The sequence below is a fragment of the Theobroma cacao genome, chromosome 10 (assembly GCF_053813885.1).
Source record: "Theobroma cacao isolate CCN51 chromosome 10, ASM5381388v1, whole genome shotgun sequence".
Lineage (NCBI taxonomy): Eukaryota > Viridiplantae > Streptophyta > Magnoliopsida > Malvales > Malvaceae > Theobroma > Theobroma cacao.
The window spans coordinates 28320386-28333356 of record NC_142648.1 but is presented as its reverse complement, the minus strand read 5'-3'; the positions used below and the strand labels follow the sequence as shown (position 1 = coordinate 28333356).

At 33.3% G+C, this 12971-nt stretch overlaps 2 protein-coding genes across 2 annotated transcripts; both read right to left on the bottom strand.

The window, feature by feature from the left end:
• Positions 1 to 704: 704 nt before the first annotated feature.
• On the bottom strand, positions 705 to 2999 carry LOC18587446 (F-box/LRR-repeat protein At3g26922-like). Its single transcript, XM_088810559.1, has 3 exons — positions 2037 to 2999; positions 887 to 984; positions 705 to 714 (listed from the first exon to the last, which is right to left on the bottom strand). Exons 1-3 carry the CDS (start codon positions 2997 to 2999, stop codon positions 705 to 707), a joined length of 1071 nt encoding a protein of 356 aa, XP_088666685.1.
• Positions 3000 to 5502: 2503 nt separating this feature from the next.
• Positions 5503 to 11996, bottom strand: LOC148760587 (putative F-box/FBD/LRR-repeat protein At5g62970). Its single transcript, XM_088810557.1, has 4 exons — positions 11019 to 11996; positions 6527 to 7492; positions 5792 to 5889; positions 5503 to 5512 (listed from the first exon to the last, which is right to left on the bottom strand). Exons 1-4 carry the CDS (start codon positions 11994 to 11996, stop codon positions 5503 to 5505), a joined length of 2052 nt encoding a protein of 683 aa, XP_088666683.1.
• Positions 11997 to 12971: the final 975 nt, after the last annotated feature.

Sequence of the window (12971 nt, the reverse complement as noted above, 5' to 3'; positions counted from 1 at the left end):
ATTGCGGTCATGAAGCCAACCTTTACCCACCATAAATCTCACTGTGTAAGATAGGTACCAACTGAGGCTTAATTTAATTTTTATACATCTTAATCATAATTTAGTTAAAATATAAAAATTTAATTCTTTCTAACAATTTTCTAATATCAAAATTATAAGGCTTTTGTTGTCAGCATGAAAAAAAGGCTTGGCCTGGCTAGACTTCTGAGTAGCCAAGTAAACATGACCATGAAAAGTGAAACCATGCCTCAAGATGCCATGGTACATGTTGTACACATTCTCATTAAGATATACAAACTTGTAGCTCTAGAACAATAAAATTGATTAAACATAAAATGTTCATTTGGATTAAATGGGCAGTATAGTGCTCAAATATGCAGAAAACACAATAAGCAAGAAGGAAAATAAACAATATATGATTTTAATGTTTTCAAACTTTTTGATCCCATCAGCCACGCCTTCGTATGTATAAGACAAATATTTTTGCTTAAAAATTGCCCTACTTTTAATTGCTTAAGAATCTTTGATTGATATAGAATAGAAATAAACATCAGAAAGTGAAATTCATCCATTTATACAGCCAAAGTTTCTCTCAACTTTAGAAGTAGCTCCATACATAAAAAAACAGCAAAAACCAACATAAAAAACTGACAATCAGTTTTAGAAAGAGTTTACAAAGCTCAAGTCGCTTGCTATCCTTAGAACTACCCATGCCTGAGAAATCAATTACAAAGCAAAGCTCGTAATATAATCAATTTTCACATTTCAAGTCAAATATACATTAATTATTAACAAAAAGTAAAAAATAAAGTAAAAATACATACATATTTTCAATACAGTAAAGTTGTTGAGAAAGTAGTTCAAGATACATGCAGGCATTTCAAACCTCTTGCTTTGCCACTTCTTAACTTTTATCTTCAGATGCTTTAAATTAGCAAATGGCAATCCATTTTGATCCAGCAAGGACGGAACTTTGGTGAGAACCTTACCACAAATAAATGGTTATAAGAGATTAGAAAAAGAAATCTTTGAAAAATTCACATATTAAGATGCATTTGTTTTATCTAATTCACAATAATTGTCGTTGTCCGTTATAAGAATAAACAATTTGCTCTACTGTCTTTTAAATGTAAAATATAAGAAAACCAAAGGCAAATATGTTAATGATGCAACAAGTGAGTCTAGCAATATATATCCACCTTTTGTGTGTAATAAGGAGTTCAAAAGAATAAATAGATGGCTATTAATAAAATATATACCAGTAGGTATGCTACAATAAAACAAATTAGAAGCCAATCTTTATAAAATATAATAAGAGAAGCAATGACCGAATCAAAGCATTAAGGAAGAATTACTTTTTCTCTTAAATTTTATATATTTAACATTCAAATTTCCTTAAAATTTCTTTTCATTAAAATTTTCATGAACCAAATAATGTCAAAATGAACATGCTAGGGATCTCAAACGGAAACAGATTGTTAAATCTAAGACACAATGTATCTCATGCTTAAACATGCTCTTTTACAATTGAAAGAGAAAGCTAAAATGATCTTTTAGGCCTCGATAAATTTTATACAACTTGTCAATATAAGACAACAAATGACCTTGACATGGAAAATTTCTTACCACCTTATTCAATGATCCATTTCCTTTTGTGCAGGCGAATTCTTATCCTTAAATCCTTTGACACAATAGTTTAAAAATGCAAGACACATTTATAAAGTGGTGATGAGAAACGTAAATTTAGTATGGAATCTATCTGAACAAGTTGAGTTTTATTATTCTTTTAGAATGATGAAACACTATCCTTCTAGATGCTGTAACATTTAGTTTTCCATTTCAGTTTGCGTCCTCTTTTGTATCAATTTCCAAGCAAGAGTTGAAGAGAAAATGAACAATATGCTGCTCTGTATCATAGTATGTAAAACTAACAACGCATTACACACGTGTGATGGAGAGAAAGTGTTGCAAATCACTTTAAGCATCAAGATCAATATACCACAATATGAAATGGAAAATGAGTAAAAGCAATTTACCTGCACTGTCGACGATGATAATGTCAAGGATTTTGCATGACGAAACTCGTTAAGGGTGTTGATCAAACGAAGAACATACTCTTCTTCATTGTGTCTAAATTTGGGTGTCTTTATATCAAAATATACATAATCGACAGATGCAAGGTTATCCGTTAAGCACACAATCGGAGGAGTACCAGAATACTTAAAGGTTGTGAGTCGGGGAGCATAAATCTCAACCTTACCTTCACCAAGAAATGCAAATGAAAGTACCAAGCTTCTCAGATTATCAGCATCAATACACAAACCTTCACTACCCACCGTTAAAATATCAAAAAGTTGCAAAGTTTCAAGATTTGGGCAACCTGAGAAAGCCGTTGGTTCAAAGTTTGGTCCACCCGTCGAGAAATGAGAAAGATGCAAAGACTTAAGAGCTGGACAAGCCAGTAATGTGGGTAGTTTCATGGGCATCCAATCACTACCTTTCAACTCGAGTGATGTCAATGATTGACAAGTCCAGAAGCTCTCGGGCAATATATATTGGCAATCAGAGCGGGAATGGAAGGTGAGTTGTTGGACATTGTGTTTAACAGCATAACAAATCAATCCGTCTACGAGAAAACAATGCGGGTCATAGATATGAGATTGGACATAAACCTTGACAAGGTCAGTGGGGCAACGCCGGAAAAGGACCTGGCTGATGAAATTGCTGAAAGAACACATCTTCATCTCTACCTCCTCTTTGTCTTCGTCATCTATTTCCTGTTGGAAAGGGAAAGTATCGAAATCGAAGTCAAGGTTTGGAAGGGATTGCCAGAGGGGCTTCCATCTCTTGGACAAAACACAGGTTTGAACCGCCTGCTTGGTGTTTAAGAAAGACATGATTTTAAGGAGAAGATCATCAGGTAACTTGCTGATCCTGTCTTCAACAGTCATGTTCCTCCTCCCAAGTGTTAACAACAACATGTCGCTGAAATCTTCCATCTAAACTTTTCCAAGACCACCCAAACTTGCAATATCAAAAAGGGAGAGAGGGGATTTTGGGTTTTCTTAAAGAGAAGAGACTGTTTGAGTGAGAGGTAACGGCTTGAGAGGTTTGCAGAGAGAAAATGGTAAGGAAAATGAAAATTCGGACTCTTACCTTATACTTATGTTTTAACCATCAATGTCCACTCCATTTTTTTTGGACAATATGGTATTTATCATTAAATATTTTTTTTGGACAATATGGTAAGGCTTGGCCTGGCTAGACCTGACAGTAGCCAAGTAAACATGACCATGAAGAGTGAAACCGTACCTCAAGATTGCATGGTACATGTCTTATACATTCTGATTAAGATATAAAAACTTGCAGCACTAGAACAATATAATTAATTAAACATAAAATATTCATTTGGATTAAATGGGCAGCATATTGCTCAAACCTGCTAAAGACACAATTCGGATTAACCATCAATGAAAATTCGGATTCTTACCTTATACTTATGTTTTAACCATCAATGTCCACTTTAATTTTTTTTTTTGGACAATATGGTATTTATCATTAAATATTTTTCTTACATTTTCTCTACATAGGTAAAATGTCGAATAGTAGAATGAAACTTAAAAAATGCATGTTTTGTTTGAGTTATTGTTATCATTTGTACTACTATTTACAATTCTAAATATATAGAATGTCAATGAAATTTTGCAAAATGCACATCAATCAAACACTTTAAAAAAAAAAAACACAATGACCATGAAGAGTGAAACCATGCCTCATGATGTCGTGGTACATGTGTTACACATGCCATGGCATCTCCATACATAGAATGTCAATAAAATTTACAAAATGCACATTAATCAAACACTTAAAAAAGTTCTTGATATTATGATCAAGAAGCTGACCTTTACCCACCATAAATCTCATTACAAAGCACGGGTATCAACTGAGTCTTAATTTAATTTTTATACATCTTAATCGTAATTGAATTCAAATATAAAAATTTAATTATGTTTAACCATTTTTCCATATCAAAAGTTTAAGGCTGTTGTTGTTAGCATGGAAGAAAGGCTTGGCCTGGTTGGACTTTAGAGTGGTCAAGTAAACATGACCATGAAGGGTGAAACCATGCCTCAAGATGCCATGGTTCATGTCTTACACATTTTCATTGAGATATACAAACTTGCAGCTGTAGAACAGTATAATTGATTAAACATATAATGTTCATTTGGATTAAATGGGCCGCATAGTGCCAAAATCTGTGAAAAAACACAATAAGCAAAAAGGAAAATAAACAATATATGATTCTAATGTTTTTGAACTTTTCGATCCCATCAGCCATGCCTTCTTATCTATAAGCCAAATGTTTTGCTTAAAAATTACTCTACTTTTAATTGTTGAAGAATCTTTGATTGAGATAGAAACTAAAATCAGATTGTGAAATTCATCCATTTATACAACCAAAGTCTCTCTCAACCTTAGAATTATCTCCTTACATAGATGCTAATAAAATTTACAAGATGCACATTAATTAAACACTTAAAAAAGATTTTGATATTACGATCATGAAGCCAACCTTTAACCACCATTAGTCTCATTGCAAAGCACAGGTATCAATTAAGCCTTAATTTAATTTTTATACATTTCAATCATAATTTAGTTAAAATATAAAAATTTAATTCTGTCTAACAATTTTCCAATATCAAAATTATAAGGTTTTTGTTAGCATGAAACAAAGGCTTGGCTTTGCTAGACTTGAGAGTAACCAAGTAAATGTGACCATGAAGAGTGAAACCATGCCTCAAGATGCCATGGTACATGTCTTACACATGCCATGGCATCTCCATACATAGAATGTCAATAAAATTTACATAATGCGCATTAATCAAACACTTAAAAAAGTTCTTGATATTATGATCACGAAGTCGACCTTTACCCACCATAAATCTTATTTCAAAGCACGGTATCAACTGAGTCTTAATTTAATTTTTATACATCTTAATAATAATTTAGTTCAAATGTAAAAATTAAATCCTGTCTAACAATTTTCAATATCAAAATTATAAGGCTTTTGTTGTTAGGGTGAAAGAAAGGCTTGGCTCGGTTGGACTTTAGAGTAGCCAAGTAAACGTAACCATGAAGAGTGAAACCATGCCTCAAGATGCCATGGTACATGTCTTACACGTTCTCAATCAGATATACAAACTTGCAGCTCTAGAACAATATAATTGATTAAACATAAATTGTTCGTATGGATTAAATGGGCAGCATAGTACTCAAATCTGTAGAAAACATAAAGAGCAAAAAGGAAAATAAATGGTATATGATTCTAATGTTTTCGAACTTTTTGATCCCAGCTGTCACGCTTTCGTATCTTTAAGCCAAATATTTTTGCTTAAAATTACCCTACTTTTAATTGCTCAAGAATCTTTGATTGAGAAAGAATAGAAATGAAAATCAAATAGTCAAATTCATCCATTTATACAACCAAAGTTTCTCTCGACTTTAGAAGTAGCTGCATACAAAAACAAAACAGCAAAAACCAACATAAAAGACTGACAATCAGTTTTAGAAAGCGTTTACAAATCTCAAGTCACTGGCTATCCTCAAAACTATCCATCCCTGAGAAATCAATTGCAAAGCAAAGCTCGTAAGATAATCAATTTTCACATTTCAAATCAAATATACATTAATTATTAAATAAAAATAAAAGATAAAGTAAAAATACTTACATGTTCTCAATATGGCAGAGTTGTTGAAAAAGTAGTTTAGGATACATGCAGGCATTTCAAACCTGTCCCTTTCCCACTTCTTAACTTTTATCTTCATATGCTTTAAATTAGCAAATGATAATGGATTTTGATCCAGCAAGGATGGAAATTTGGTGAGAACCTTACCACAAAGAAATGGTTATAAGAGATTTAGAAAAGGAAATCTTTGAGAAAATCACATATTAAGATGCATTCGTTTTTATCTAAATCACGATAATTGTCATTGTCCGTTATAAGAAAAAATAAGATAACAAAAGAGAACAGTAACCAACTTATCAAGATAAGACAACAGATGACTTTGACATGGAAAATTTCTTCATTCTTACCACCCTATTCAATGATCCATTTCCTTTGTTGCAGGCGAATTCCTATACGGGAATTCTGTGACAATATAGTTTAAAAGTACAAGACACATTTATAAAGTAGTGATGAGAAACGTAAATTTAGTATGGAATCTATCTGAACAAGATGAGTTTTGTTATTCATTTATAATGATGAAACAATATCCTTCTAGATGCTGTAACATTTAGTTTTCCATTTCAGTTTGTGTCCTCTTTTGTATCAATTTCCAAGCAAGAGTTGAAGAGAAAATGAACAATATGCTGCTCGGTATCATAATATATAATGCTAACAACGCATTGCACAGATGGAGAGAAAGTGCTGCAAATCACTTTAAGCATCAAGATCAACATACCATAATATATCATAAATTCAAACGGTCAATAGTATGAAATGGAAAATGAGTAAAAGCAATTTACCTGCACTGTGGACGATGATAATGTCAAAGATTTTGCATGACGAAACTCGCTAAGGGTGTTGATCGAACGAAGAACATACTCTCCTTCACTGTGTCTAAATCTGGGTGGTGTCTTTATATCAAAATATACATTATCGACAGATGCAAGGTGATCCGTTAAGCACACAATCGGAGGAGTACCAGAATACTTAAAGGTTGTGAGTCGGGGAGCATAAATCTCAACCTTACCGTCACCAAGAAATGCAAATGAAAGTACCAAGCTTGTCAGCTTAAGAGCATCAATACATAAACCTTCACTACCCACCGCTAAAATATCAAAAAGTTGCAAAGTTTCAAGATTTAGGCAACCTGAGAAAGCCGTTGGTTCAAAGTTTGGTCCAGCCGTAGAGAAATGAGAAAGATGCAAAGACTTAAGAGCTGGACAAGCCAGTAATGTGGGTAGTTTCATGGGTATCCAATCACTACCTTTCAACTCGAGTGATGTCAATGACTGACAAGTCCAGAAGCTCTCGGGAAATAAATATTGGCAATCAGAGCGGGAATGGAAGGTGAGTTGTTGGACATTGTGTTTAACAGCATAGCAAAGCAATCCGTCTACGAGAAAACCGTGCGGGTCATAGATATGGGATTGGACACGAACCTTGTCAAGGTCAGTGGGGCAACGCCGGAAAAGGACTTGGCGGATGAAATTGCTGAAAGAACACATCTTCATCTCTACCTCCTCTTGGTCTTCGTCATCTATTTCCATTTGGAAAGGGAAAGTATCGAAATCGAAGTCAAGGTTTGGAAGGGATTGCCAGAGGGGCTTCCATCTCTTGGACAAAACACAGGTTTGAACTGCCTGCTTGGTGTTTAAGAAAGACATGATTTTAAGGAGAAGACCATCAGGTAACTTGCTGATCCTGTCTTCAATAGTCATGTTCCTCCTCCCAAGTGTTAACAACAACATATCGCTGAAATCTTCCATCTAAATTTTTCCAAGACCACCCAAACTTGCAAGCGAGAGAGGGGATTTTGGGTTTTCTAAAGGAGAGGAGACTGTTTGAGTGAGAGGTAACGGCTTGAGGGGTTGATAGAGAGAAAATGGTAAGGAAAATGAAAATTCAGATTCTTACCTGATACTTATGTTTTAACCATCAATGTCCACTCTGATTTTTTTTTTGGACAATATGGTATTTATTATTAAATATTTTTCTTACATTTTCTCTACATAGGAAAAATGTCGAATAGTAGAATGAAACTTATAAAATGCATATATATGCTACATATTTTATTTGACTTATTGCAATCGTATGTAATACTATTTACAATTCTTAATATAGAGAATGCCAATAAAATTTTACAAGATGCATATCAATCAAGCACTTCAAAAAAATCAAGATTTTACAACCACGAAGCTAACCTTTACCCACCATAAATCTCACTTCGTAACACAAATATCAATTGAGTTTTAATTTATTTTTTATACATCTTAATTATAATTTAGTTCAAATATAAAAGTATTATTAAAAATTTAATTTGGTCCATCAATTGTTCGATATCAAATTATAAGGCTTTTTGTTGGTAGCTTGAAAGAAAGGCTTGGCCTCGCTAGATTTGAGAGTAGCCAAGTAATTACATGACCATGAAGAGTGAAACCATGCCTCAAGATACCATGGTACATGTCTTACACATTCTCATTGAGATATACAAACTTGCAACACTAGAACAATATAATTGATTAAACATAAAATGTTCGTTTGGATTAAATGGGCAGTGTAGTGCTCAAATTTGCAAAAAATAAAAAATAAAAACTCAATGATCCAAAAGGAAAATAAACAGTATATGATTCTAATGTTTTTGAATTTTTTGATCCCATCAGTCATGCCGTCGAATCTATAAGCCAAAAGTTTTTGCTTAAAAATTACCCCATTTTTAATTGTTAAAAAATCTTTGATTGAGATAGAATAGGAACAAAAATCAGATTGTGAAATTCATCCATATATACAACCAAAGTTACTCTCAACTTTAGAAGTATCTCCATACATAGTGCTAATAAAATTTACAAAATGCACAGCAATCAAACACTTAAAAAAGATCTTGATATTACGATCACGAAGCCAACCTTTACCCACCATAAATCTCATTGCAAAGCACGGGTATCAACTGAGTCTTAATTTAATTTTTATATATCTTAATCATAATGTAGTTCAAATATAAAAATTTAATTCTATCTAACAATTTTCCAATATCGAAATTATAAGGCTTTTGTTAGCATGAAACAAAGGCTTGGCTTGGCTAGACTTGAGAGTAGTCAAGTGAACGTGACCATGAAGAGTGAAACCATGCCCCAAGATGCCATGGTACATGTCTTACATAAGCCATGGTATCTCCATACATTGAATGTCAATAAAATTTACAAAATGCACATTAATCAAACACTTAAAAAAGATATTGATATTACGATCACGAACCTGACCTTTACTCACCATACATCTCATTGTAAAGCATAGGTATCAACTGAATCTTAATTTAATTTTTATACATCTTAATCATAATTTGTCTCAAATATAAAAATTTAATTCTGTCTAACAATTTTCCCATATCAAAATTACAAGGTTTTAGTTGTTAGCATGAAAGAAAGGCTTGACCTGGTTGGACTTCAGAGTAGCCAAGTAAACATGACCATGACGAGTGAAACCATGCCTCAAGATGCCATGGTACATGTCTTACACATTCTCAATCAGGTGTACAAACTTGCAGCTCTAGAACAATATAATTGATTAAACGTAAAATGTTCATATGGATTAAATGGGCAACATAGTGCCCAAATCTGTAGAAAACATAAAGAGCAAAAAGGAAAATAAACGGTATATGATTCTAAAGTTTTCAAACTTTTTGATCCCAGTAGCCATGCTTTCGTATCTTTAAGGCAAATATTTTTGCTTAAAAATTGCCCTACTTGTAATTCTTAAAGAATCTTTGATTATGATAGAATAGAAATGAAAATCAGATAGTGAAATTCATCCATTTATACAGTCAAAGTTTCTCTCAACTTTAGAAGTAGCTCCATACATAAACAAAACAGCAAAAACCAACATAAAAGATTGACAATCAGTTTTAGACAGAGTTTACAAATCCCAAGTTACTCGCTATCCTCAGAACTGTCACAGCCTGCTACTTTGCTATCCATCCATGAGAAATCAATTACAAAACGAAGCTCATCAGATAATCAATTTCACAGTTCAAGTCAAATATACATTAATCATTAACAAAAAATAAAAGACAAAGTAAAAATACTAACATATTTTCAATATAGTAGAGTTGTTGAGAAAGCAGTTCAGGATACATGCAGGCATTTCAAACCTCTTGCTTTGCCACTTCTTAACTTTTATCTTCAGATGCTTTAAATTAGCAAACGGTAATCGATTTTGATCCAGCAAGGATGGAAATTTGGCGAGAAGCTTGCCACAAAGAAATGGTTATAAGAAATTAGAGAAAGAAATCTTTGAGAAAATCACATATTAAGATGCATTCATTTTTATCTAATTGATACTAATTGTCATTGTTCGTTATAAGAATGAATAAGATGACAAAAGACAACAATAAACAATTTGCACTGTTGTCTTCCAAAAATAAAATAGAAGAAAACCAAAGCCAAATCTGGCAATGATGCAGTAAGTGAGTCTAGCAATATATATCCACCTTTTGTGTTTAACAAGGACTTTATAAGAATAAATGGATGGCTGCCAATGAAATATAGACCGGTAGGTATGCTACAATAAAACAAATTAAAAGCCAATTCTTATTAAATATAATTAGAGAAGCAATAACCAGATCAATGTATTAATGAAGAATTACCTTTTTGTTTAAATTTTGTACATTCAACATATAGATTTCCTCCGAATTTCTTTTCAGTAAAATTTTCGTGAACCAAACAACATCAAAATGAACATACTGGGGTCTTACAATGGAAACAAATTGTTAAATTCAGGACACAATGTGTCTCATGCTTAAACATTCTCTTTTGCAATTAAAAGAGAAAGCTGAAATGATCTTTAACGCTTTGGTAAATTTTACACAACTTAGCAGGACAAGACAACAGATGATCTTGTCATGGAAAATTACCTTACTATCCTCATTAATGATCCGTTTCCTTTTGCATAGGTGAATTCCGATGCTTGAATTCTTTGACATATGAGTTTAAAAGAACAAGACACATTTATAAGTGGAGATGGGAACCATAAATTTAGTAGGGGAATCTATGTGAAAAAGATGAGTTAGCATGAGTCCTGTTCTTCTTTTAGAATGATGAAACAGTATCCTTTTAGAATGTTGTAACCCATTACACACATAAGTGATGGAGAGAAAGTTAGTTTTGCAAATCTTTTCTTGATTAAGTTTGCTTCCACTCCAAGCCGTAATGGTTGAAAAAGAGATGTAAGCAATAAGATCAACATAGCAAGATGATAAATTTCAAACAGATTAATGATATGTGAGTAAAAACAATTTACCTTGACTGTTGAGGTGGATAATGTGAGAGATTTTGCTTGACGAAACTCCTTGAAGGTGTTGATCAAACGAATAACACTCTCTTCTTCATTGCGTTTAAGTGAGTATGCCTTTATATCAAAATATACATCATCGAGAAATGCAAGATTTTCCTTTGAAGACACTATGGGAGGAATACCGGAATACTTAAAAGTTGTGAGTCGGGGAGCACAAATCTCAACCTTGCCCTCACCATGTAACACAAATGAAAGTAACAAGCTTCTGAGATTAACAGCATTAATACATAAATTTTCACTTCCAATCCAAATATCAAAAAGTTGCAGAGTTTGAAGATTTGGGCAACCTGAGAAAGCCGTTGGTTCAAAGTTTGGTCCAGCCATAGAGAAATGAGAAAGATGCAAAGACTTAAGAGCTGGACAAGCCAGTAATGTGGGTAGTTTTACGGCCATCCAATCATTACCTTTCAACTCGAGTGATGTCAATGATTGACTAGTGTAGAGACTCTGGGGCAATAAAAATGGGCGACCACCTCCACCTCTGTGGAGTTGGAAGGTGAGGTGTTGGACATTGTGTTTGACAGCGTAACACATCAAACCAGCTAGGACAGAAGCATGCTGGTCATAGTTGAGAGACTGGACACACACCTTGACAAGGTCAGTGGGACAACGCCGGAAAAGGACTTGACTGATGAAATTGCTCAAAGAAAGCATCTTGATACCTACCTGCTCTCGGTCTGCGTCATCTAACTGAACTATTTTCTGTTTGAAAGGGGAAGTATTGTAATTGAAGTCAAGGTAAGGAAGGGATTGCCAGAGGGGCTTCCATCTCTTGGACAAAACACAGGTTTGAACTGCCTGCTTGGTGTTTAAGAAAGACATGATTTTAAACAGAAGATCATCAGGTAACTTGCTGATCCTGTCTTCATTATTCCTGTTCCTCCTCCCAAGTGTTGACAACAACATATCGCTGAAATCTTCCATCTAAACTTTTCCAAGACCACCAAGAATGGGAGAGAGGGGATTTTGGGTTTTCTAAAAGAGAAGAGACTGTTTGAATGAAACGGTTGGCTGCAGCAGCAATGACCAAGTGAGCGTGAGAGGAAACGGCTTGAGAGAAAATGGTAAGGAAGATGAAAATTCGGATTTTTACCTTAATTTTACATATGTTTTAATTACCTACAAACGACGTAGTTTACCAAGGCAGGATCAAACTAATTATCTTGCCCACTCTAATTTATCATTCAATATTTTTCCTACATTTTCTCTACATATACACCATGAAACTTCAAGTTGCATATATATATATATATATATATATCATATCGAGTTTTATGCTTTATTTTCTTATCTCATTTTTATTTGAATTATTGCTACCATATGTAATACTATTTACGATTCTTAATATAAAATATCGATAAAATTTTACAAAATGCATATCAATCAAACACTTTAAAAAATCAAAGTATTACTACCGCGAAGTCGACCTTTACTCATTGTAAATCTCACTATATAACGCACGCATCAATTTAGTCTTAATTTAATTTTTATACATCTTAATCATAATTTAGTTCAAATATAAAAATTTAATTCTGTCTAAAAATTTTTCAATATCAAATTATAAGGCTTTTTGTTGTTTGCATGAAAGAAAGGATTGCATTGGCTGGACTTGAGAGCATCTAAGTAAACATGACCATGAAGAGTGAACCATGCCTTAAGATGCCAAGGTACATGTCTTACACATTCTCAATAAGATACACAAACTTACAGCTCTAGAACAATATAATAATTGATTAAACATAAAATGTTCATATGGATTAAATGGGCAACATAGTGCTCTAATCTGCAGAAAACACAAAGAGCCAAAGGGCAAATAAACAGTATATGATTCTAATGTTTTCGAATTTTTCAATCCCATCAGCCATGCTTTCTTATCTATAAGCCAAATATTTTTGCTTT